The sequence below is a fragment of the Sapajus apella genome, unplaced genomic scaffold (assembly GCF_009761245.1).
Source record: "Sapajus apella isolate SASKATOON/1434 unplaced genomic scaffold, GSC_monkey_1.0 scaffold341, whole genome shotgun sequence".
Classification (NCBI taxonomy): Eukaryota; Metazoa; Chordata; class Mammalia; order Primates; family Cebidae; genus Sapajus; species Sapajus apella.
The window spans coordinates 14259-41837 of record NW_022437281.1 but is presented as its reverse complement, the minus strand read 5'-3'; the positions used below and the strand labels follow the sequence as shown (position 1 = coordinate 41837).

The 27579-nt window shown below is 42.5% G+C and overlaps 1 protein-coding gene across 4 annotated transcripts in view; it reads right to left on the bottom strand.

The window, feature by feature from the left end:
• Positions 1-27202, bottom strand: part of CR1L (complement C3b/C4b receptor 1 like) — a 77643-nt gene extending 50441 nt beyond the window's left edge. For 2 of the 4 annotated variants that reach the window (XM_032272225.1, XM_032272227.1), the window contains exons 1-3: positions 26951-27165; positions 1126-1305; positions 401-500 (exon numbers count right to left, since the gene is read on the bottom strand). In XM_032272225.1, coding sequence (XP_032128116.1) covers positions 401-500; positions 1126-1305; positions 26951-27047 — 377 coding nt within the window. In that variant the 5' untranslated portion in view covers positions 27048-27165. Of the gene's footprint in view, positions 1-400; positions 501-1125; positions 1306-26950 lie in introns of all 4 variants that reach the window. The other 2 variants (XM_032272226.1, XM_032272228.1) reach the window with 2 other exon arrangements.
• Between the last annotated feature and the right edge of the window lie 377 nt (positions 27203-27579).

Genomic DNA, 27579 nt, shown 5'->3' with positions numbered 1-27579 from the left:
ATTGCACTCCAGCCTGGGCAACAACAGCGAAACTCCGTTTCAAAAAAAAAAAAAAAGAAAAGATTTCTCTCACGCAGCTGCTCAATGGCCTGCCCTTTCTTCCAGCCCTGGGTTAGGGCTGTTTGTGTGCTTTGACTGTAATCTTCCCCCATTTTCTTCCTTCCCACCCAATGAATGCCACACTTTTCATATATGCACTGCCTTGGTTTTCAGCAAGGATACGGATGATTTTCCCCCGATCTTGTCATACATTTGTTCATTTCAGTTAGGAGCTAAACACCTGTGTTCAAACCTTTGAAAAGAAGATGTTAATAGCTTAGTTGTCCTTTCTGAGATATGACTAGAAGGCAGTATGGCTGTGGTAGAACTCTTGAACCAAGAGACATTGCTGCCAACTCACCCTTTATTACAAGAATAATTAATTTGGGATCCAAATTTAATGTCTTTGATCACATGCACCATGCCATTCACAGGTTCTGAAGGATTACGACATGATCTACCTACAGGAAGAAACAGAATTTTGGAGCCAAGTAGAGTAAACTGAAACATTTGTTTTAGTATATAAGGTCTCAACCTGCCTATAGCTTACTGAAGAATACATGCAGTTCTGATAGTTGCATAGACTTTGCCACGTTGAGGAAACTCACCAGACTGCTTCAGGATCAGCTCCCTTTCAAAAAACTTCCTGTTCAGATCTGTTTCATCCTGATATTATGCCTCCCAGAAAAATAAACTGTTATTATCTGTAATTCACTTCAATTGGCATAATCCAAAGATCTCAAAGCCCAAGGTTGTCTTGTCTTTTGGTTATTTAATCTACTTATCTTTCTTATCCCAGTCATTCATTACTTAATTTTAGTCATGAAAATGGGAGACCCCCAGTGGATGGGATTTTCCCTCAATCGTGTCCTGTGATGACTGTTTCTCATGAAATAAACCTATAATGAAGGCACCAGGAACTCAAAGCCATTTAACAAGGTATGATCTACAAGAATAATTTTCATATGTATTGCACCTTGGTAAACTAATTGTCATATGTAACTCAGTTACAAAATTTGAACAAACTGAATCGAATCTTACAGATGTGTGACTAACAGAGGGGGTTCCCACTCCAGAGTTACTTACGTGTGCAGCTGTCCGTAGCACTTGTCCAGACTGAGTTTTTTAGGCAGACAATAGAAAATGGTCTTCCGTAATAACCAGGGCGGCATTCATATCTCAAATACGTCCCAACGGGAAACTCGGACTTATCAGTTAGGTTGATAGGCCTGGCAAATGGAGGCGATTCAGGAGCATTGCATTGATCTGGGGATCAAGACCACAGCAGCATCCAAGTCAATGGAGAAAATACCATTCTTTTTTTTTTTTTGAGACAAAGTCTGGCTCTGTCACCTATGCTGGAGTGCAGTGGCACGATCTCGACTCACTGCAACCTCTGCCTCACAGGTTCAAGCAATTCTCCCCGGCTCAGCCTCCTGTGTAGATAGGATTACAGACATCTGCCACCACGTCCAGCTAATTTTCATATTTTTAGTAGAGATTGGATTTCCCATGTTGGCCAGGCTGGTTTCGAACTCCTGACCTCAGGTGATCTGCCCAGCTCAGCCTCCCAAAGTGCTGGGATTACAGGTATAAACCACTGTACCATGTCAAAATTCTCATTCTACTTCCTCTTTCTCTCCAATATACTTCATAGATGTGATCACAAAAGAAAAAGAATACTTCAATAGTAGCCAAGGGAGCCGGGTGTGGTGGCTCATGCCTGTAATTCCAGCACTTTGGGAGGCTGGGGTGGGTGAATCACTTGAGGTCAGGAGTTTGAGATCAGTCGGGCCAAAATGGTGAAACCCCGTTCCTACTAAAAATACAAAAAATTAGTAGAGCATGGTGGCATGTGCCTGTGGTCCCAGCTACTCAGATGGCTGAGGCCGGAGAATCTCTTGAACCCAGGAGGCACAGGTTACAGTGAGCCAAGATGGTGCCACTGCACCCCAACCTGGGTGAAAGAGCAAGACTCCATCTTAACAATAATAATAATAATAGCAAAGAGATTGATTCCTTTAAAACAGTGTTCCCAACCATTTTGGCATCTGGGACTGGCTTTGTGGAAGACAATTTTTCAATGAATGGAGGGTACAGGTGAATGGTTTTGAGATGAAACTGTTCCACTCAGATCATCAGGCATTAGATTCTCATAGGGAGCACGCAACCCAGATCCCTTATATGCACGGTTCACAATAGGGTTTGCACTTCTATGAGAATCTAATGCCACCACTGATCTGACAGGAGGTGGAGCTCAGGCAGTAATTCTTGGCCGCTCACCTCATACTGGGCTGCCTAGTTCCTAACAGGCCACAGGCCACTACTGGTCCATGGCCAAGGGGTTAAGGACCCCTGGTTTAAAAGATGACTTAGAAATGGGCTCTATAAAAAAATCAGCATCCATCCATTTAAAAAGTCTCTGCTAGTGTGAAGGCAACTAAGCCATTTGTATCATCTTTCACTAAAGGGGAAGCTGCAATTCACAGCTTCAAATTTTAGTTAATCAGTAAGTGCTTGTGCTGTGGCTTTGTCTCTCCCATCCTCATTTCTCACACTTTCTTGTAACAAGAGGCACTCATGCATTTTACCATCCACCTTCATGCTCAGTGGGCACTCAGATCCAGCGGGACTGCACGCCTCCTCTTTGGCCCTCAGCAGCAGTCACCAGTGTTGGAAGTCTGAGCACACAGAGTGAACAAAGCTCAAAAATTAAAGGTATACCATAAAGAAGCATGTATTTTCTTATAGATATTTCAAATTAAATACTAGACTCAGCTAGGCCCCTTAAGGCCTGGTAGATTTAACCTAAAAAGTAACAAAAATTATAGTTGGAGTCAAACAGTATCTAATCAAGAAGATATATCTGTTGAAAAAAATAGCATTTTGCTTTAGCTTTGGAAATCTCTTTTTTTTTTTTGTTTTGATTCCTTCCCATACCTTCCACTAATTAATTCAAATTATGCAGGGTAGATTGAGGCCAGAGGACAATTTTATTAGACTTAAAAGAATCAACTTTTGGCTTTGTTGTTTCTGCTCTTATTTTTATTTTATTCTTATTGCTGTTTTCTTTAAATTTACTTGCTGTTCTGTTCTTTAAAAAATGATAATTCCTTGTGATGACTACTAAGATTTTAAAAAATTATCATCTTGCCATAGTTTCTAAAACGTGTGACTATTATTTTTATTCTAAGCATAGATATAGCTCCATGTTACAAGTTTTATATTTTCTTTCTTTAGTTTAAAGTATTTGATAGTAGCTATTGTGATTTCTTCATTGACTCATGGTTTATTTAGAAGTGTTTTGCATAATTTACAAACATTTGAGGAATTTCAGCTGTATATTTATTATCCATTTTTGTTTTGAAATTGAGCGAGGCTTGTTTCATGGCACAGCATATGGCCAACTGTAGTAACAGCAGCATGTGCGCTCATAAAATATGTGTGTACTGCAGTAGTAGTATAGTGCTGTGGGTGTGTCAGTGTATTAGTCAATTCTTGCACTGCTGTAAAGAACTACCTGAGACTGGGTAATTTATAAAGATAAGAGGTTTAATCGACTCACAGTTCTGTAAGCCATACAGGAAGCATGGCTGGGGAGGCCTCAGGAAACTTACAATCATGGGAAGGTGAAGGGGAAGCCAGCATGGTCTTCACATGGCCGGAACAGGAAGAGAACAGTGAAGGAGAAGGTACTAAATACTGTTTTTTTCTTTTCTTTTCTTTTAGACGGAGTCTTTCTCTGTGACCCAGGCTGGGGCGCAGTGGTGTGATCTCGGCTCACTGCAACCTCTCCCTCCTGGGTTCAAGTGATTTCCCTGCTTCAGCCTCCTGAGTAGCTGGAACTACAGGCATGCATCACCACACCCGGCTAATTTTTTTGTATTTTAGTAGAGATGGGGTTTCACTATGTTGGCCAGGATGGTCTTGATTTCCTGGCATCATGATCTGCCCTCCTCGCCCTCCCAAAGCGCTGGGATTACAGGCATGAGCCACCATGCCCCACCAGTGCTATATACTTTTAAACAACCAGTTCTTGTGAGAACTCTGTCACCAGACAGTACAATGTGTGTGGTGCTAAACCGTTAGAAAGCACCACCATGATCCAGTCCCCTCCTTCCAGGCCCTGCTTCCAACACAGAAGATTATAATTCAACATGAGATTTAGGTGGGAACACAGAACCAAACCATGCAGTCAGTGAATCCAATCTGTTAATATTTATTCAGATCTTCAAAGTACTTACTGATTTTTGGAGGATTACTTGTTTTATCAGATACTAAATGAGTTGTGTTAAAGTATTTTATTTATTGTACATTTGTATATTACTTTTTATAATGTTGTCCATCTTTTATTTTACATATTTTAAGGATTATGTAAAACAAAAGGATTATATTATTAGGATTATAAAAATTTAAATTGCTATATTTTATGGTAGAACAATCTTCTTTATCGTAATAAAATATCTCTATCTCTAGAAATGGATCTTGCCTAAAACTTTACTTTGCTTTATTTGTGGGACAAATAAAAAACCAATAATAAAATGGGCGATTCAATCACCAATATATAAATGCTTATTTTAAATGTTCAGTAGTCACCCCTCATCTGTGGGGGCCATGTTCCAAGACATCATGGATACCTGAAATCTCAGAGAGCACCAAACCTGATCACTATCAATTAGAACACATTTCTGTTCACATCTTCCACCCACGAATTTAAAGCCTTTCCCCTCTTGACTAAGCACTTAGCATGCACTGTGGTTGTAACTTTTGCAGTTTGAAGTGTGACAGCAAAACTAGCACAGATTTCTTTTTCCTTCTTCACAATTTCATTGACAGAAGATTCCTTCCTACCTTAGATCTTAGCAACTTCAACATACAATTTTTTTCTTTCTTTATTAAGTGGACAACTTTCACCTTTTCTCTTAAAGGAAGCACTTGCTACTCAACTGGACCCTAATGGGAATGAACTCCCTCACTAGGCTCAGCTAAAACTTTGAGAATCTATGTGGAAAGGTGTGGTAGGCTGGGTAATGACCTCTCAAAGATATCCATGCTCTGATCCCTGAAGCCTGTGAATGTTGCCTGTAATGGTAAAAGGGCTTTGCAGATGTGATTAAGAATCTTGATATGGGCAGATTATCCTGGGTTATCTAGGTGTGCCTTAAATATAATCACAAGGGTCCTTATAAAAGGGGGACAAGAGGGTTAAATCAGACAGAAGAAGGATATTTGAAAATGCTACGCTGTTGGCCTGGAAGGTAGAGGAAGGAGGCCATGAGCCAAAGGATGGAGGCAGCCCCTGGAAGCTGGAAAGAGAAAGAAAACCCCTGCTCCCCTGGAGCCTCCAGAAGGAACACAGCCCTATGGATCTATTTTAGGTGTTGGCCTTCAGAACCATAAAAGAATACTCAAACTGGTTGCATTCTAGAAAATGAAAGAGCCCTGCAATAGAAACATTCCCAGTAAAGGTGTCAACAGATCACTTCTGAAAGGAATAAAATAGTGAAATTGATGACACAAAACATACATACTAACAAACAAACATGCGTATTAGCAAACAAACATATTAGCAAACACACATGGACCTTCCTCTTTCCTAACATTAAATGTTGAATAAGCCATATTAGCTAGCTCTAAGAGCTTACTATTTACTGGGCACTGTGCTAAATGCATTAAGTTTATCCCAGGTAAACCTTACTAATAACCAATAAGGAAGGTACTAAATCAGTTTATATACGTATAAACACATTTAAAATTTGAATAACTTTCTGAAGGTCACAGTCCCATTTATATCTGTGGACTATGGCAAATAATTTTAGAATCACTATGTATAACAACTAAAATGACTATACAAATGTCCCCCTTCTTTCGTCACTAAAAATGATGAATGAGTGGACATCACCAGGAATTTGAAAGATTTTTTAAAAAATCACCTAGAATTTAAAGGATTTTTGAAAAAATATAAGCAGGTAGTTACTAAACCTGAAACAATAGAAGTTGGAGATTTTGTAGCGGGAGAAGTCGACACTGGAAAATAAAATAACAATGTAGATTGGATCAAATACTTGGGAGTTATTGCTGGCATTTTCTCCAGGAATTTACAAGATTTTTGAGAAATACAAGGAAGAAGCTACTAAACCTGAATGACTTAAAGTTGGAGGTTTTGTACTAGAAGGAAGCAGCTCTAGGAAATAAAATAACATTAGAAGATCAACCACTTGGGAGTTATTGCTCTCATTTTGTTTATATGAATTATGCCATTCTTGACTTACTTAAATAAAAATGGCTGTTTCAATTCACCCAAAAGTTGTTGTAATCCGCTTTTTATACATAAAATTGTTGAACAAGAGAAAGTATGTACCCATCCAATGTACATAACACGCTAAGAACCCTAGAGAAGCACAAAGAATCACAACAGCAGAATTTTATGTGAATTTCATGTCATACATGTGGCATAGAAATGAATACAAGACAGAGTTAAATACCAGAATTGTTCCTTTTCAGCTATTCTGTATGACTGATAGTTAATATCAAAGAAATAAAGTCTAAAATGAATAGCAGCAGCAACAACAAACCAAGACAGAAAAAAGACAACCTTTGTGCCTTTAAGACACTTTGGAACTGGGGGATCCCAAGTACTGTTACTGTCACAGACAATTGTGTTGCTGCCATTGAGGTAAAAACCCTTATTGAATTCAAACATAACTGTTGCTTTGTAATAATTTTTCTTTCCAAATCCTAACACCTGTTTTCTGTTTTTGACTACTGAAAATCGATATTTGACCACTAGAAAACTGGAGAAATCCCAGAATTAACGGAAATCTGCTTTAACAGAAAAAGTAGTACCAAGTAGTAATTTCCAGGGGGAACAGAGACAAGGCATGAAATGCAAGATGTTAAAACATTTCTAAAAAGACTTTAAATGTTAAAAATTTAAATATAAAGCATTTTACCTGACATATTCTCCTTGATACAGAATTCTAGGGTGTTTTGTTTTTCTTTCAGCACCTTCACAGACATAACTGTCTTGTAACCACAACAGTTTCTTAAGAAAAGTTAGCTGGCTGTCATTCTCACTTGTTCCTGCCCTCCTGAATGTAATTCCCATCCCCTCACCCCTCTGCCCCCCCCCCCCCCCCCCCCCCGGGGTTTTTTTAACTTTTGTTTTCAGTAGTTTGGTGAAAACTACTAAACTACTGGGGGTGAGTATGTTGGTAAATTTTAATAATTTATTCACCCTGCTGAAGGTTCACTGAAGCTCCTGGACCTGAGGTTGTTTTTGATTTAATTTGGATAATTTTTGGTCAATATTTATTCAAATAACATTCTACACTGTTCTCTCTCCTCTCTTTCTGAGACTTCAATTACATGTATGTTTGACTGCTTGATATTCTCTCACAGGTCTGTAAGCCTCTCTCTTTCTTTTTTCAATCTTTCTTCCTAAATAAGGTTGAATTTCTATTGAACTATCTTCAGATTCACTGATATTTTGTCGTGTCAAATTGTACCTCATGATATATTTTTTTTTTTTTGAGACGGAGTTTCGCTCTTGTTACCCAGGCTGGAGTGCAATGGCGCGATCTCGGCTCACCGCAACCTCCGCCTCCCGGGTTCAGGCAATTCTCCTGCCCCAGCCTTCTGAGTCGCCAGGATTACAGGCATGCGCCATCATGCCCAGCTAATTTTTTGTATTTTTAGTAGAGACAGGGTTTCACCATGTTGACCAGGATGGTCTCGATCTCTTGACCTCGTGATCCACCCGCCTCGGCCTCCCAAAGTGCTGGGATTACAGGCTTGAGCCACCGCGCCCGGCCACCTAATGATATTTTTTAAGTTTAGTTTATTGCATATAATTTATTTACAGTAAAATTCACCCTTTCAAGTTTACCAGCTGTATGAGTTTTGACAAATACAAATTAATCATGTAACTACCACCATAGTAAAGATACAGAAAAGTTCCATTACTCTCCAAAATATCCTCATGCCATTTTGTGAGTTATCCTTATTTTCCTCACTTCTGCCCCCACCCCTTCCACAACTAGCCAACCCTTGATCTACTTTTATCCCTATAGTGGGACTTTTTCAGAATGTCACATAAATGGAATCACAGCCTTCTGAGTATAGCTTATTCCACTTAGCATGATGCTTTCATGATTCATTTGTGTTTTTGCATGGACCAGGAGTTCATTCCTTTTTATTGCTGAATATGAGTCCATCTTTTGAAGGTAGTAAGGTGGTTCATTCATTCACCAACTCAAGAACATGTGGTAATTTGCAGTTAGGGTTGATTATGAATGAGGCTGCTGTGAATGTCCTCATATAAGTTTCTGTGTGAAATGTTTTCAGTTTATTTGGGTTGCTGAATTGTATGATAAGTGTATGTTTAACTTGATATAAGAAATTGCCAAAAATGTGCCAAATTAGTCATTTCACTTTGATTCTCACCATCAGTGTATGAGAGGTCCATCTGCTCTATATCCTTGTCAGTGCCTGGTATTGTCAGTTTGGGGTGTGTGTATTTAAATTTCAGCATTCCAATAGGTATTTAGTGGCATCTCATTGTGAGCAGAGACAGTTTTTATTCCTTGTTTTCCAATATGTGTGCCTAATTGCTTTCTCTTGCCTTATCGTACTGGGCAGGATCTCCAGTACAATGCTGAATGGAGTGGTAAAAGTGTGTCCACTTACTGTTTTCTTTCCAGAATTAGTACTTTATTAATTAGACAGAAATGTAGCTAAGATTTTTTTTGACCACTAAGTATAATGCTACTTTTTACCATTAACTATAATTTTTTTTGAACCATCAAATGTAATGTTAGCTGTGAGAGTTTTGTAGATGTCTTTTATCAGGGTGAGATAGATAGTTGCTTCCTGTTCCTAGTTTGCTGAGAAGTTTTATCATGAAAAATTAAGACGATGAAATCTGCTAAATTCACTCTCTCTCTTTTTTTTTTTTTTTGCATCTAATAAGATAATCTCATGATTTTTTTCTCCTTTATTGTATCTTGATGTGGTAAATTACACTGATTAATTTTTACATTTGAACTAATCTTGCATTCATAAGATAAATCCTACTTGGTCATGATTTGCTTTTCTTATGTGTCACAGGATTTTATTTGTTAATATTTTGTTGAAGATTTTTGGTCCTATGTTCATCAAGGATATTATTTGCAATTTTCTTATAATGTTTTTGTCTTGTTTTCATATCAGGACAATGCTATTATCATAACATGAGTTGAGAAGTCTTCCCTCCTCTTGCATTTTCTTGAAACGCTTGTCTAGAATCACTATTATTTATTCCTTAGATGATTGGTAGAATTCCCAAGTAAAGCCATCTGGGCCTGCAGTAGGTTATTAGCTACAAATTTTATTTCTTTGGTAGATATAGGAGTATTCATATTATCTGTATCTCCAAGTGAGTTTTGATATTTTGTGTGTTTCAAGGAATCTAATCAATTTCAGTTGACAAATTTGTAAGCATAAAGTTGTTTATAATATTCCCTTATCATCCTTTAAATGTCTGTAGGATATTTAATGATGTCCTCTTTCTCATTCTTTTGTTTGTCTGTTGGATAATTTTGTTAATCAAGTAAAATTTATATCACTGATATTAAACAATGGTCGTATGCACAAAAGAATATAAACCTTTCTGGCTGAGAGATGGGGAAGTTAGAAAAAGCATGAGAAACACACGTGGGGTGGAAGTGAGAAAGGAAAGAGAAATGTGCAGACACCCCCACTTCACTTCTTGAGGGAGGGCTCTCAAGGACTCTCAAGATTGAGGGGCCATACATGGATTCAGATTTCTTTCATTCCAGACTTAAATTTAACCTTAGGTTTTTGCTCCAGCACTAATTTAATACAGCAACATAGGCATGTCCAATCCAGCGGCACACGCTGTTTCCAAGCGCCAATGCCTGGTGCACCGCAGCCCGGTGCACACCCCAGGAGTACAGTCCTACCCAGAGCAGGTACCGGTGCTGAGGAACCTGACAGGAAGCCTCCGAGAACACCGCCTGTTACTTACAAGGTGCCACCTGAGGGGATCCAAGGTCTCTGAAGATCAACTGGAGCCTGTGATTTCCGAAGATTTAACCTTAGCCTTCAATGACATGTACATATAAATTGGCAAACCCTTCATAATTTATGCTTAATTCTAGGAAGACATGGCACAGTAGATCTTCCAATGCCAAAAAAAAAAAAAAAAAAAAAAAAAGGTAGCAGCTGTGTGTGGTTCCCCATTTTGACCAAGCTCTCACTGTAACACAGAGCATAACGGAGAAGGCTTTCACATTTAAAGTAAAAAAGCCAAAAATCATATGTTAAAACTGTTGACTCGGAATGCAGCGAAACTCACTGCAAAATAAAAACCCTTACCTATACCATAAAAGAATGAAATGCACCAACTGCAACTGTGTAGGCTCTAATGTAGCAGCACAGGATGTTTCTAGAAAAAAAAATACGTTTGAGAAAATAACAAAAAAATACAGAGATAAAATATAAAACGTTTAAAATATTTATCTTAAGAAAATTTGTTGCTCAAAATATATTCTAAAAAATTCACCTGCCTAAATTTAAACGAGATTGCTGCCGTTGCGCCTCGCGGTCCTCCAGGAGACCCGAAAAGGGATGAGGGGCGCAGGGCTGTCGAGAAGTCAAGACTGGCCCAATTTCAAAAAGCCTTTGAGGAGAGCCCTAGCTCCCTCTAAGACCAGCCTCCGGGGTGCCCTCTGCAGAGGGGAAAGAAGGGGATGGGCCTGGGGCTGCAGACCCTGCTGGAATCAGCAGGGGAGCCAGTAAGGGGCAGCGGGCTGTAGACTGGCCAGAGCTCCCTTGGCTGGATCCCATACTCCACGCCTGTCCAGCACTCCCCGGGGCACAGGGCTCAAGTCTCCATCAGAATCTCCAGCCACCATGTGCTCCTGCTTGCCCAGGTCAGACTGCAATTGCAGCGGGAGCAGCGAGGAGGGGCGGCTGCAGGGCCAAACCTCCTAGTGCCTTGCAGGGGCCCAGCTTGGCGCCTCCCATCACGCAGGTCAGCACCGTGTGTCCAGGTCATCGTAGGAACTGACTACAGCTGAGGTCAGCTCTTTCATGCAGCTGGAGTCTTTAGTCTTCGTTATTTCAAATATCTGATCTAGCAACTTCTGAAAGCTTCCTCTATTTTCCCCAGGGCTGTCCGTCTCCCAGATGCTGCTCTGCGGGGCTCCTGGCGCCAGTGCTGAGGGGAAAGAGCAAAGGTCTGAAACCTGGCCCCTTTGTGCAGCAGTCTCCAAAGCGGAGGGCATGGCGCGCCCCCTCTGGCTCCCGCGTGGCGGGCACAGGCCACCGGCACAGGATCTCTGTAGAAACCAGGCAGTGGAGCGGCGCGTGCCCGGCACTCTCGGGCGTCGCTGTTCGCCATGTCCCATCCTGGGCCATCTCCTCTTGGATCTGCCAACGTGTCGGCGATGAGGACTCTGCAGCAGTGGTTGGGCTCCACCAGCAAGTGGTAAAGTTGGAGCTTCTGAAAGTCCAAGTCCGAGAATGACTGCCCCTGCCGGCTGCGGGAGTGCGGGGTCTTCAAGCTGGCTAGGAGGTGCGCCTGGCTGCCACTTCTCTCATTCTCAGCATTGGTTAATTTCTGTCTTTTTTTTTTCTTGGCCGGTCTGGCTATCAGGTTACACACTTCCCTGATCTCCAAGTAGCAACTGTCGGTTTCATTATTATTTTTTTTAATCTCTTCTGAATTTCATTGATTTTGGGTCTATATTATTTTCTTATATCTGCTAGTTTGGATTTAATTTGCTCTTCTTTTTTAGATTCTTAAGGTGGAAAATTAGATCATTGATTTGAGACTTTTCTTTTTTTCTAACATAAGTATGTTATGCTATGCATTCGCCTGTAAGCAATGCTTTAGCTGTATCCTACATATTTGCATATTTTGATATGTTGTGTTTGTATTCAATTCAAAACTCTTTCTAATTTCCCTGCTACTTCTTTTATGCTTGGGTAATATTTAGAAGTGTCTTGTATACTTTTCAATTCTTTGGGGATTGCCTTTGTTATTGATTCCTATTTTCATTCTGTTCTGATCAGATAATATATTTTGAATGATTTCAATATTTTGAATTTGTTAAAAATTGTCTTATTGTCTAGAATATGCTCTACTTTGGAAAATGTTTCATGTGTACTTGGGAAGTACATACTTTTAAATCACTGTTATTCAGTCATTTCTTTCTTTTAATGGGTAAGTCCCCTGCAGGGTCTTCATACTTTTGGTCACTCTCCAGTGCCTTAAACATTTGGTCTTAAAAAAACTTTTTTTAATCCAGAGTTTATCATTTTTATTGATGAGAGGGTTGTCTGTTACAGTCTACCATTACTATGGCCAGAACTCTTAGATTTCTTGTAATACAAGATCAAACTTTCTTCTTTTTAAGCCAGTGTGTGTGTTATTTTATTTTTTTGATTCTTTCAAACAAAAACTTCTAACTCATGCATATACACAGTAGCTCACACTCTTTAAAATAAAATGCCAAGAACATGTGAAGGTGAAAAATAGGGAGCTCTGTAGCTAGAACTGTTTTTTGACTTGAACTGACCTGTATTCAAATATATTAGAAATCAATCATACAGGAGGAGGAAGCGCATATGCCTGCTTTATTTGTAGATAAAACCATTTACAAAATTATTCCAGAGTATGTACAAATGAAGAAGGAAATACATTGAAAGATTACCTTTACACTCTGGAGCATCACCACTCCATATTGAATTGTCACGACAGTAAATCGTGCTCTCTCCAACAAGTGAAAATGGATCTGGTCCAGGTGCAGGATCACAACTATAAGTTACTGCATCAAGATATTCAAATACGTCTGCCTCACTAAAGGTGTGTTTTCCATTGCTTATTTTTGGAGGTGGTTTACACAGAATCTCTTAAAAACGGGGAAAGAGGGGAAAGGAATGTAAAAGATTAAGACAGCATTAGTAAAATTTCTATGTCTTCAATACATTCATCAATACAGGGTTTCTACAAGCTGGTTGTGAATTCAGTATCAGTTTAAAAGAATATTTCTATGAGCAGAAAGTGCTAAATAAATCTGCAATTTAATCAAATAAAGAGTTTCGCTATTTGAATATATATTGACTGAGAGCAAAAATGTTTAAATAAATCTGCTGTGCCCGTCTGCCCAGCCTCTTATTTAAAACAGAATGTCTTTCTAGAAATAGCTTACTGAGTATAGAAATACTTTCATTAAGTATACCCCTATACTCAATGAAATATTCCCTGATTTAAATTCACAAGAATCTCTCCTCCTTCTGGAGTCTTGTAATTATCATGAATAATTCTACTTATTTGGGATTTCTCATTGAGAATTTTGCTTTGATAGCTCTCAGTATATAGTGTTTCTCAATAATGTTAGAACTTCTTTGAGGAGGGTCCATGTCTTAAACTTTTGGAATCCCTCAGAAGGCCCAGCAAGCTCTATGTAACTATTCACTGAATATTCCAATATTTCTACTTGACCAAAATTTAAAAACTATCAGTGATACTGCCTTACATAGTCACAGCTGACTTTTCCTCCAAGACTCACTTATTTTTTCTATATTATAGTGTATTATTGCTATTGTTTGAGTCTGGCTTGTCTCTATCAAAACTCATATTGAAATTTAATTGCCAGCATAACAGCAGTGAAAGGTGGTGGGACCTTTAAGAAATGATTAGGTTATTAAGAGGGATAATGTCTTTCTAGAGGGTCTTCGTTAATTCTTGAGGGAGTGAGTTTTCATCCTTTTGGGCTTGGATTCATAACCACAAAAGCAGGTTGTTATAAAGTGAGAAACTCCTCCCTTGTGCTTTGTCTTTTTTGCATGTGCTAAATTTTCCTTTCACTTTCCAGCATGTTATGATGCAGCATGAAAGCCCTTGCCAGACACTACTGCCATGCCTTTGAACTTTCCAGCCTCCAGAAATATGAGCCAAATAAATTTCTTTTCTTTATAAATTACATAGCCTCAAGTATTCTGTTATAGTGACAGAAAATGGACAGAAAATTACACTTACTATCTAAATGCACATTTCACTTTAATGTCCACTATCCCCAATACTAATGACTTTAAAAGCCCTACAGAACAAAGGCGATTATTGAGTTATCAGTGCTTGTTCTAGAGATGCTTCACATTGTAGCAGTCTCAAAAATAAGGTTTTTCAACTGAGAGATTTTGATCATCATGATGGTAAGGGCCAACCAGGATACAAATATATCTTTAGTTGGCAATTCTACTTCTCATTTCTGTTACCCCTATTTCAAGTCTAAGAGTTGGCAGATTTAAATAGGGGACACTCAGTTGTGAAGGATAAATTCTCATGATTACTACATTCTTAATGCTTATAACAGACTTCTTGTCAGATATAGCAAGTAGTTTTGCTTTCCTTCAATACCAATTGCTTTCTATTTACTATATATCTTTGCTGTTTCCACAAAACATCCAAGAATTGTTTGGCTAGAGGTATAACTTGTCACATAGAAAGTAAAATTAAATCAAGTTTATATGAATGCTTAAGAAGAGGAGCAAAACAAAAATAAAATTACTAACATTTCCCTTATTTCCTCTAAGGAGCAACTTACCCCTCATCACAAATAAAGTGTATCTGATAACCAAACTTATAAGTCCCATTTGCAAGGACTGCTTAGCCATGTAAAGGATCCCCTATATATGGACATGTTTTTCCTAAAAGAAAATAGTTTTGAGATTTTTCAATCTAGTTTCAAAATGGATCTGAATCAAAATCAAAATTCTGCATTGCTCCCTCCCTCCTTCCCTCCCTTCCTCCCTTCCTTTCCTTCCCTCCCTCCATCCCTTCCTGCTTGCTTGCTTTTTTGCTCCGTCACCCAGGCTGGAGTGCAGTGGCCTGATCTTGGTTTACTACAACCTCTGCCTCCTGGGTTCAAGTGATTCTTCTGCCTCAGCCTCCTGAGTAGCTGGGACTACAGGCACGTGCCACCATACCCAGCTCATTTTTGTACTTTTAGTAGAGATAAGATTTCACCATGTTGGCCAGGCTGGTCTCAGTTTCCTGACCTCATGATCCACCCACCTCTGTCTCCCTCATAGGAATATATTTTCCTTATTTACCTATTATAACAGCAAGTTTAAGATTTACGTTCACCCAGGTGATCTACTGCCACAAGAAAGATTTCTTGGAGATTTTAATTTCTCAAAGCCTGCAGAAATACATTGCTATCTTAAACCTCATTTCACAAGAAAAAAATCATCATCTCCATAGTGGAATATGTGCCCTAAAATGTATGCAAATCTCTAGAGCAAGCAGAAAACAAAAAACAAGAGGCTTATTTACTATAACAGCGTTCATCTGAGACAGGTAGCCATGTGTGATTCCAATCACAAATAGTATGGGTGGCAAGAGGAGGTATGTACAACTATCATTTTTTACACTTATAATCTACTCATTCCCAACCTCATAACAGAGTTTTTGTTTACTAATGAGTTCCATTGCTTCAACTGTCGGTGGTTCCTCACAGGCATCTAGGGGTAAGAGAATAGGAACATAAAGATGAAGTACTGATATCACTTTGATTAGCCATGGTCTGTGGTCTGGCACCAGACAGACAGTACAGAAAAAATAGAAAGGCCCTTGACAAGATTTTTACGTTTGTTCCATGGTTTTACCTGAGTGTTGGTAATAGTGGAGGAAACAGGACTTGCATGTTTTAAAGAATATCCTATTAGCTTTTGGTTTGTTTGGGAATAAACATTCAACAGTAAACTGAAGAAACAGCATTAATGTTTTTGGTCCTATAATATATGTGGATGCATCTTTCCCCAGATTTTTCTAAATTTGTTTCAAAAGTAATTTCTCCTCTAAGAAGTCTTCTACAGTACAGAGCACTCTTCAGATTGTTCTTCCACAGTTTAAAACACTGACTTCCGACAGCTTCCCACTTCAGGCTGTCTTCTCTTAGAAGGCACGTTCTGGGGGTCAAGGACCATGTTCTTTTTCTACTACACTCTACCCACTCTGTGGGTGCTCAAAAAATGCTGACACTGTCAAATTCTATCTCCAGTTAAGTACTCAAGAAATTGCTGCTACTGTGCCTGGGGAAATGAAAACAACCCAAGTTTGGATTCATGTCAAACAAACTAAGTCAAACAAAAGGCTCAAGCTGCCCTAAAAGGACAGGTACCTCTTTAACACAGATGAGAGGTGGAGAGTGCTTCAGGCAGCAATTAAGTGGCTGGAGGAACACAACCCAGACAAATTTCAGAAGCCCCAGGGGTACGTTAGAGTGCAATTGCCCAGGATGGATCCCCATTGGGACCCTAATGAGTGAGAGGGCATGGAAAGGCTAATCCAATATAGGGAAGCTCTCGTGGAAGGACTAAACAAGGGAGCCCAGAAGGTACCAATCTTAACAAGGTGTCAAAGGTTATGCAAGAAAAGGATGAGAGCCCTGGCCATTTCTTTGACAGACTGTGCAAGACTTTCCAAATGTACACCCCATTTGACCAGACAGCCCTGAAAATCAGCCAATGGTTAACATGGCCCTAGTTAGCCAAAGTGCTGAGAACACCAAAAGAAAGCTTCAGAAGCAGGCTAGGTTTGCAGCTATGAGTACTTCTCTGTTGTTGGAGACAGCACCCCAGGTTTTTGTAAACCGGGAAGTGGTGAGCTGCAGAGAGGCCCACAGAGAGAATGAGCGACAAGCCAGACAAAATGCTGAGCCACAGCCATGGGGAGGCCCCCTCTCAGAGGGCAGGGAAAAGGGGACCTGAGAAAAAAGACAGTCTGGCCAGCTGTCCTTGCAGAAAAACCAGTGTGCCTATTGCAAGGAGATAGGACACTGGAAGGTTAAGTGCCCTTAGTTAAAGAAAAAGCAGGAATGTCTGGAGCAAGGGGCCTCAGGAAAGGAAGGAGAAGCTGTGTTCAACCTGGCAGAAGGGTTGCTGGACTGATGGGGACCAGGCTTTTCTGCCCCCAAGGAGCCCATGGTCAGGATGACAGTAGGGGCCAGAGACATTGAGTTCCCTGTCAATTCTGGGGCTGAGCATTTTGTGGTAACTCAGCCAAGAGCCCCTTTGTCCAGCAAGACAATAGATATAATTGGAGCAACTAGAGTTTCAGGGAAACAGGCCTTCTGCTTACCACAAACCTGCTCTGTAGGGGGCCATGAAATTATGCATCAGTTCTTGTACATGCCACATGGTCCACTGCCTCTATTGGGAAGGGACCTGTTAAGTAAACTAAGAGCCACCATCAGTTTTACAAACCAGAGTTCCTTACAGTTAAAATTGCCTCAAACAGTGGTCATAATGGCTCTCGCAGTCCCACAGGAAGAAGAATGCAGGCTTTTCTTAACTGAGCCTGGCCAGGGGATAAAACCTGCCCTGGCCAAGCAATGGCCACAGGTCTGGGCAGAAGACAACCCTCTGGGACTAGCTGTGAACCAGGCCCCGGTGGTTATCAAAGTGAAGCCAGAGGCACAGCCAGTTAGACAAAACAGACAGCACCCAGTTTCGAGGGAGGCCCTTGAGGGAATCCAAGTCCATCTCAGATGCTTGAAAGCATTTGGAATCATAGTTTCTTGCCAGTCTCCTTGGAATACACCTCTCTTGCCCATCGCCAAACCAGGCACCAAGGACTGTCGGCTGGTGCAGGATTTGCATCTGGTCAGCCAGGCGACAGTGACTTTACACCCCGTGGTTCCTAACCTCTATAGGTTGCTAGGACTGCTACCAGCTGAAGCTAGCTAGTTCACTTGCTTGAACTTAAAAGATGCTTTCCTCAGTATCTGGCTAGCCCCCGAGAGCCAGAAGCTGTTTGCCTTCTAGTGGGAAGATCCAGAGTCAGGTGTAACTATGCAGTACACCTGGACTTGACTTCCCCAGGGGTTTAAGAACTCCCTAACCATTTTCGGGGAAGTACTGGCCCAGGACCTTCAAAGGTTTTCTGCCAAGGACCTAGGCTGTGTTCTGCTTCAGTACATGGATGAACTTTTGCTGGGACACCCAGCAGCAGTCGGGTATATCTGGGGAACTGGCTCATTGTTCAGAAACCTTGAGAGTTGTGGATACATGGTCTCCAAGAAAAAGGCCCAGATCTGCCAACAACAGGTATGTTTTCTGGGATTTACTATCCAGCACGGACAGTGCAGCCTAGGACCAGAAAGAAAACAAGTTATCAGCAGCTTGCTGATCCTGAAGACCCAGACACAGGTTTGAGAATTCATAGGGGCCATGGGATTTTGCAAACTGTCCTAACTTTGCAGTTCTAGGCAAACCTCTGTATGAGGCCACAGAGCCGTTCAAGTGGAGCCCAGAGTAACAACAGGCCTTCTCCCTCTGATGTCTGCCTCGACCCTTGGGCTCCCAGACTTAACAAAGCTTTTTACTCTGCATGTGTCTGAATGAGAAAAGATGGCAGTGGGGGTCCTCACCCAGGCTATAGGCCCATGGCCTCCACCAGTGGCGTACCTGTCCAAACAACTGGACGAGGTTTCTAAAGGATGGCCGCTGTGCCTACAGCTGCTAGTGGCTACTGCTCTGCTGGCACAGGATGCAGACAAGCTAACGTTAGGACAAAATTTAAATATAAGTTCCCCACGCTGTGGTCACCTTGATGAACACAAAGGGCCACCATTGGCTTACCAATGGGAGGCTAACCAGGTACCAGGGCTTGTTGTGCAAAAACCCACACATAACCGTAGAAGTTTGTAATACCCTAAACCCGGCCACCCTACTCCCTGTGTCCGAGGACCAGGTGACACATGATTGTATAAAGGTGCTGGACTCAGTCCACTCTAGTCGGCCAGACCTGCGGGACCAACTGTGGGCACAGGCAGATTGGGGACTGTATATGGATGGGAGCAGTTTCGTCAGCCCCCAAGGAGAACGGTGTGCTGGATATGCGGTGGTAACTCTAGACACAGCTATAGAGGTCAAGCCACTGCCTCAGGGTACCTCTGCACAATGAACGGAGTTAATCGCCCTAATTTGTGCCTTAGAACTGAGTGAAGGAAAAATTGTTAACATCTTTACTGAGTCTTGATATGCATTCCTCACTATCTAAGTGTGTGGGCCATTGTACAAGGAAAAGGGTGTGTTTAACTCTGGGGATAAAGATACAAACTATCAACAGGAAATTTTGCATCTATTGGAGGTAGCATGGAAGCCCCAGAAGGTGGTGGTCATACACTGCTGGGGACTCTAGCGAACTTCCACCACAGTAGCACAGGGAAATGCTCATACAGATGCAGAGGCCTGAAAAGCAGCATCCATTCCCTACTGGGCTCAGTCACAGCTTCCCTACTGCCCAGGCTCCTGGTGCCAGTCTACTCTGAGGAGGAAAAAAGCTTCTTCCAAACGGAAGGTGGAAAAGAAATGGAGGGAGGATGGATATGCCTATCAGATGGACGGGCTGCAGTACCACATCTGCTGGGACCTGCGGTGGTATTGGCTGTCCACGAAACCTCCCATCTTGGTCAAGAGTCCCTTGAAAAACTGTTAGGCTGATATTTTTACATCTCTCATTTGTCTGCACTAGCCAAACCAGTAACCCAGTGGTGTATGAGGGGCAGGCAGCATGATGCCAGACAAGGACCAATGGTCCCACCAGGAATTCAGGCTTATGGAAGTATTCCCTTCAACCTCGCAGGTAGACTTCACCAAGATGCCCAAGCGTGGAGGTAATCAGTATCTGCTGGTTCTGGTATGTACCTACTCTGGATGGGTAGAAGCCTACCTGGCACAGACTAAAAAAGCCCATGAAGTAACTCGTGTGCTTTTAAGAGACATCATTCCTAGATTTGGACTGCCCCTATGAGCCAGCTCAGATAACGGGCCCACCTTTGTAGCTAACCTGGTACAGAACACAGCAAAAATACTGGGAATCAGCTGGAAGTTACACACTGCCTACCATCAAGCAAAGTGGAGCAAATGAATCGGACTACTAAAAAATAGCTTAGGGAAAGTGTGTCAGGAATCAGGATTAAATGTCCATGTCCCCCCAATGGTTTTGTTTAAGACTAGGTGCACTCCTTCTAAGAAAACTGGATATTCCCCTTATGAAATCCTTTACCATAGGCCTCTCCCCATACTTCAAGGACTCCCAGGAACCCCCCAGGAACTCGGAGAGACTGAACTCCACTGGCAATTATGGGCCTTGGGGAAAGTGGCAGAAAAAGTGTCATCATGGGTTAATGAAAATGTCCTGTCAGCTTATTCTCCCCGGTTCACCCTTTCTCACCAGGTGACTGAGTTTGGATCGAGGACTGGAATGTGGCTCCCCTATGACCAAGGTGGAAGGACCCCAGACTGTCATCTTAACCACTCTAACCTCCGTGAAGGTTGAGGGAATTCCTGCGTGGATCCATCACAGCTGTGTGAAACCTGCAGCACCTGCTCCATGACACGTGCAAAAGCACCTTAAGGAGAGCTGAGACAACAAGTCCTGCTCTAGTCACACCCCAGGATCTGACTGGTCTATGCATAGCCGAAGCATGAGGATTTCCAGCATGGGACAGGTACTTCCTTCTTTTGAACTGTGAACTTGTGTCCTGACTACCTTAATTAATGTAAATCTCCAATCCAAAGATTGCTCCCAGTGTATACACAAGGTTGCCAAGGTGGGACAAAAGATTACAAAGGTCCTCTTGTTTACAGTTATTATGAATGTACTGAAATTCTAAAAGGAACTTGTTTATATAATGCTACCCAATACAAGGTGTGCAGCCCAGGGAATGGGCAGCTTGATGTTTGTTATAACCTATCTGAGCCTTCAGTGTCCACAGTATTCGAAATAAGGTTAAGGAACAGCCCCTTTCTAAGTGATACAAGTAATTACTAAGACTGAGGAAAAGGGAATTCCTAAGCAGATTACCTTAAAATTTAATGTCTGTGCAGCCATTAATAGCAACAAGCTGGGGTTAGGGTGTGGCTCTCTTAGTTGGGAAAGAAGCTATACAGCAGAACATAAGTATATCTATCATGAGCTAGGAGTATGCAGACATTGTGATTACCGGTCATGTGTTATTTGGGCCACCTGGAGAAAAGATAAAAACAACCCAGTCAGCCTCCAAAAAGGAAAAAGTAACTCCTGCGGCACCTCCGGCCACTAAAATCCTTTAGAACTAATAATCGCCAACCCCCTAGACCCCTGTTGGAGAAACTGGGAATATGTGTCCATGAGAATTGACGGGAAAGGGCTGGATCCTCAAGTTATCATTTTAATCTAGGGAGAAATCCAGAGGCAATCTCCCCAACTGATGTTTCAGACTTTTTATGATGTACTAAATGAGGTAGTTCCAGAACTTTCTAAGAGAGAAAAGAACTTGTTTTTCCAGTTGGCTGAAAATGTGGCCAAAACTTTAAAAGGACACTCTTGTTATGTATGTGGAGACACCACTATGGGAGACCAGTGGCTGTGGGAGGCATGTGAGCTTGTGCCGGCAGACCCAGTTGCTGATGTAACTTCTGGACAAAAAACTCAAAAGTTACAACTTCTGTGTCTTAAAGACTTCCATTATTGGGCAATACCACCTAGCTAGAACAGGAAAAGGCATGACAGTCCTGGTGGGAAAACTAGACTGTTTAGGACAAAAACTGTACAGTGGAACCAGTGGAACAACTACTTGGTGGAGTTTAAACTGAACTGAAGTTAACCGCTTTCAAAAGTTTCCCAGTTTGCAGGCTGATTGGACTCACCCAGAACTTCACAGGGATTGGGTAGCACCTCCTGGCTTATACCGGATATGTAGGCATAGAGCTATACCAAACTGCCAGAACAGTGGACAGGTAGTTGTATCATTGGTACTTTTAAGCCCTCCTTCTTTTTACTACCCATCAAGGCTGGAGAGATTCTGGGGTTTCCTGTCTACACCTCACGAGATAAATGAAGCCTGGTTATAGGCAATTGGAAAGATGATGAATAGCCCCCTGAAAGAATAATCCAGTACTGTGGGCCTGCCACCTGGGCAGAAGATGGCTCATGGGGTTATCGTGCTCCAATTTACATGCGTTACCGAATCATTTGATTACAAGCTGTTCTGGAAATGCTAACCAGCAAAACTAGCCAGGCTCTAACCATCCTGGCCTGGCAGGAAACCTAGATGAGAAATGCCATCTACCAGAGTAGACTGGCTTTAGATTATCTGCTGGCAGGTGAAGGAGGGGTATGTGGAAAGTTCAGCCTAATCAACTGCTGCCTACAGAGAGATGACCAGGGTCAGGTAGTTAAAAGCATCGTAAGGGACATGATAAAACTAGCACATGTACCCATGCACGTTTGGCATGGGTTTGGCCCTGGGTCTATGTTTGGACAATGGTTTCCAGCTATAGGAGGATTCAAAACCATTGCTATAGCTGTACTGCTGGTAATAGGAGCATGCTCATTGCTCCCTTGTTTAATGCTCTTGTTTCTTCAGATGGTAAAAGGCTTTACTGCCACCTTGGTCCCTCAGCACAAGTTTATTAGGTGAATCACTACTGACCAGTCTCGCAAGACTCTGACAGTGAGAATGAAGGTGAGAGCTCCCACTAAAAAAAGTAAAACAGTGAGAGTCTCAAAGTGGGGAAATAAGATGAAATGTGGGGGTGAGCCCTTTATTTACTGCCTGCTGTTTGCTGGTAAAAGAAGTAAAATAGCAAAAAGCTGAAGTCAGTAGTCAGGCAAGATGCTGACCTCACTGGCCTGGCCACGGCAGGGCCTGCGGGCTGAGAGAACAACTCTCCTCTCTTTAACTGGTACCTATGTTTTCTATCAGCCTTGAAAATGTTGCAAAAGAATGTTTTTCCTGCTGCCAAAGGACCTTCCCTGAGTCTTGTACCCCATGTTTGCATAAACCAGACCCCCCATCAGGAATGTCTCTGACACTAAGTAATTCACTGCCTTTGTTTAACTTTTGAGCTCTTCCTCTTTCCCCCTTCCTGCCCGCACTAAATGTAAATTAGCAAATCAATGAAAGCCATAAACTGTAAGGTCAGATGTCCAGCCAATGGGTAATGACACAGGTTTACCTCTGCTCCCCCTTGGGTTGCATGTGTTTAAAAAGGGAAAGAAACTGTTTTTTGGGGAACGTGGCTTTTTTGGACACAAGTCAACAGATGCTCCATAGCTAGCAGAATAAAGTCTCTTCCTTCCTCACTCCAGTGTCTGAGGCTCATCCTGAAACACTATGGCAATTCATCTTCCTGAAATTATCTGTGGGCTTGTAAAATAAGATGATGGAGACATCAAGTAAAAGCCTACAGGGCCAAAAGAATGCAGGAGCCTCTTCTGTTGGGGAAGGACCAAAGACTATAGATCTATTTTGATCTCTGAGGAGCATGTTTTTTCATATTCTCTGGATCTTGGTCCTACCTCAGATTGAGAGACTGGTCAAGAAAATTCTAATCAAGTGAAATATTTCATTTCATGTCATATTCTAAATTCTAAAATTCTCTATTTATACATTGTCCAATATTTTATTTATATATCATGTCTTGCAACGCACCCATAGGCAATACATTGAAAACATGGAAACATGTGTCAGATGTTTTCCTTAAAAACCTATTGCCTATACCACGGAGGCTGAGGTTGCAGTGAGCCAAGATGGCGCGACTGCACTCCAGCCTGGGTGACAGAGTGAGACTTCATTTAAAAAAAAAAATTATTCTCTTGCTCAGAACACTGGATGTTCTTCCTATGGAGATTTGCAAATTAAACATGCCTACCTCCAAAAAACAGTATCTTGACTTATTTTTTCTAGATATTTTATAATTAATATTAAGCTATACGTTAAAAATAATATTAAGCTATACTTTAACAGTAGATGGCATTATATCATAAGATAGGTACAGTCAGAAAATTCTCCAAAGTTCCAGGTGAGTTTCAGTAAAGTGAATTAATTATCTATACTGGATCCACTGAACTGCTCAATTTCTATACATTCACACCTGCTTGCAAAAAAATTAACTCTAATGTTCATGCATACCCACAGCCCTGCCCAGATCGGCATTACCAGAAATCCATGGTCTCTGACTACAACAAAAACTGCAATAAAACCTGACCATCTTGCTCCTCCTCCCACTATCCAATCTATTTAAAACCTTATCTACTTCTGCAAAACATAAGCTCTGACATGTACATATTTCAATTTCATTTCTGACTTCCCACTCATTTCTAGATCTACAAAAATCACTTCAACTACTTTCCAAGTCATTAAATGACCTCCTCCTTGGTAAATGCCTCCTAAAAGTCTCCTCCTCAATAGTCTTCATTACCCTCTTGATAACACGAGAACCATTGATCACTCTGTCCTCATTCTCTTCTGCTGAAAAGTTCTCTCTCCTTGGCTTTTAGGAGATCACACCACTCTGGTTTGCAGCTTGTCCTCTGGCTCATATCAAGTTAATATCCCTGATGAGTCTGTTTGAGGACTTCCTGTGATTCTATTCTGCGGGTCCCCCTGGTGAATGTATACACTCCTGTGACTTCATTACCACTGCCTCCTAGCTGGGTATCTCTCCATCCCAGATCTCTAGCTGGGTTGCCAAAACTACATATTCAATTGCCTTCCCACATAGCTCTACTTGAGTGTCACACTATCTCAAACAACACAGTGAGGCCCAAGTGCCACTTCTGATTCTTTACACACACACACCCAACAAACAAGTTATGTTTCCACAGCTGAAATGCCCGTTTAGTCTGCGTAGCTCTATCCTTTACTTTTCATTCAAGCCACTGTCATTTTTTATCTGGATTACCATGACATAACTGAATAGGTCTCCATACCTATCTTGTCACCTTTCATTCAATTCATTTTTTCACATCGATGCCAGAGCAATATTTATGTGACACAGTAATCAAGGCTTTTCCAAGACAGATACCTTTCAATAGCTCTCCAGTGACCTCAGGATAATGTCTAAGGCTTCCTAACATAGCTTAGAGACTTTTCCAGCCCAACACAATCAGAACCCAAGAATACATTCCAATTAGGTGACAGACCTAGGAGGCAGGCCAATCAACCAGGCTCCCAGGGCCACACTGCTGAACCACTGCCAAACTGCTTCCCATTACTACCACTCATGTGGAGCTCCCACATGCTGACACCAACAAACTCTGTCTGCAATTATGTCCTTAAGAAATTGTCTGCTACTGTGCCTGGGGAAATGAAAACAACCCTCATTTGGATTCATGTTGTGTCAAGTCAAACAAAAGGTTCAAGCTGCCCTAAAAGGACAGGTACTAATGGCCAAGTCTGAATTTATGATGGTGACTGTTTATTCCTGAAGAGCCTGTTGCTTTTCGGAATCACTCACCCTGTGATTTAGTCTTCTCCTTTCTTGTCTCCTTTGCCCTACTCTGCCACACTGAGTAGCTTGGCAGGCCAGCAGTATCACATCTTGGTCCTTTACTCACACTGCTTCCTCTGCTCTGAATACCCTTCCTTCCTGGCCAGTAGCTACGACTCCTGCTCAACTCTTGTCTTCCTTAATCCAACCATCAGCTCCTTCAGGAAGATTTTCTGCCTTCCCCTGTGAAGCAGTGATCAGTCACCTTCTCCTGGAATCTCCCCTGCGTGGACCTCTCAGGTAACTATCACCTGCTTTTGTGTTTAATAGTTAACATGGCCGACTACCTTCATCCTCCTGATCACAACATCCAGCACAATACGTCCCTCATAGTAGCTATTCGAAAAATTTGGTACTCAAAGTCCACTGCTGTCAAACACAAAACAGTGCGAAGAATATATTGCAACAAATTTCATATTGAAAATAATCATTCTATGGCACAATGGAGAAAGATTTAGCCTAGTATGCATTTTTAAAAGTACTGATTCCATTCAATGAAACACAAAATAAATTTAGCGGGATGGGCCTTCAGCTTTAGTTTATGAGTTGCAGGGGAAAACCAGATTAACATAATTTGCCTTCCTTTGTTAGGATACTAATTTCTCACTAGGCTTGGTTAACAGCGTTTTTTAGGTTGCTTCACATCTCTCAAACATGACTCAAACTAATGAAAAGAAGGAAAACGATGTCAAAAAAGCCATTAGGTAATGGAATCAGATAGTGGCTATATTGGTTGGGAACAGGAATATGACTCGATGACCCACCCACCCCCAAAAAAGCAGCCACTTAAAAATCAAAACCCGTACGATCTCAGGAAACACGGAGACTGTTCACAGAAGGCACAAAACGCATGGCGCGCCCTTACCACCCTCTCTAACCCCAGGCACTGAGAACCTGCTGTCACCCAACATGCCCCCACTAGCCCAGAGTCCACGGTCACTCCATTCAAAGCAAACAGTGAGGGGTCTTGCCCACCGTGAACTCTGCAGAGCAGGCCACTTGCACACAGCACGCTCTCAACAACACCAGGCCAGGTCCCTGGTCGCCCAGCACAGCCCATGCCAGCCCAGCCCATGGGGCACAGCGGACGGACGCACTGCAGCACTTTTCGCGGATACCGCCGAAGCGCTAAGGAACACCCAGCTCACCAAGGCGCCAACTGCCCCGCCCAGGGAACACAGGTTAAACTCTCACCGCCGGCACAGCACGGGCCCTGGCAACACTCCCACGCACCCGTGCACTCCAAAGCAAGCCCTTACCCGGGGCACCCAGTCCGCGCTCCCCTTGCGGACTATGCTCAATCCCGAAAACACAGGGCACGCTTTTGTTGGGGGCGCAGCCAGACCTTCCGTAAATGCGGGCCGTGCACATCACTCCAGCAAACAAGCCTCACCTCGGGCTCTAAGTGGTCCCGCATCCCCGCCACACACCCCAGGGATCTGCGCACTGCGCCCCTGGCCTCTCCCTCTACCCCAAGCAGGCGGGACCTACGGTCAGCCCCGCCCCGCGCCTCCTGCCGGACTGACTGAGCAGAGTTCCAGCCTGTCCGCTGACGCGCGAACCCGCCCCGCGATCCTACCGGAGCAGGAGGACAGCAGCAACACCAGGGCTGCCAGAAGCAACCCAGGAAAGCGCCGGGAAGGAGAGGGACGCTCGCGGCGGCCGGGAGGCTCCATGCGCGGCGTGGGAAACGCCGTAGTTTATCCGGAGGTGAGCAGAGAAACCCGGAGCCAGCTGAGCAGGGAAGTCCCTTCTGAGTCTGGTTATTGGACACAACATTCCTCAAACTAAAAAAGTGTCCAGGGCCGCTTGACAGGTGGGCGTGGCCTGGGCAATCCCGGGGCGGAATTGAGTCCCGGCACAGGGGCGGTGGGGCCAATCGGCGGACGACTGGGCGGGGCCTCGGTGCGCAGGGGCAGTCCGTTGGCTTTCAAGGAGATAGGGCGTGTCCAGAGCCCAGGCCGGGCATCACTGTGGGCCAGCAGCCCTCACGGTTAGTTTTATCCTGGGGCACTGCAGGCTGTCCGGACTGCCTGTGCCCTTACAAGGTATTTGCCATTAGACATTATTAGGAACAATATTTGAGTTTTTCTTGCTTGAATTCCTGCTACTGAATCGTCTCTTGCCCTCCTGTTTTCAGTCTCAAAGGTTTGGCTCCTGCACTCCCAGCACCTAAGGTAATTTGCTCTTTGCTTTCCTCCCCAGAGA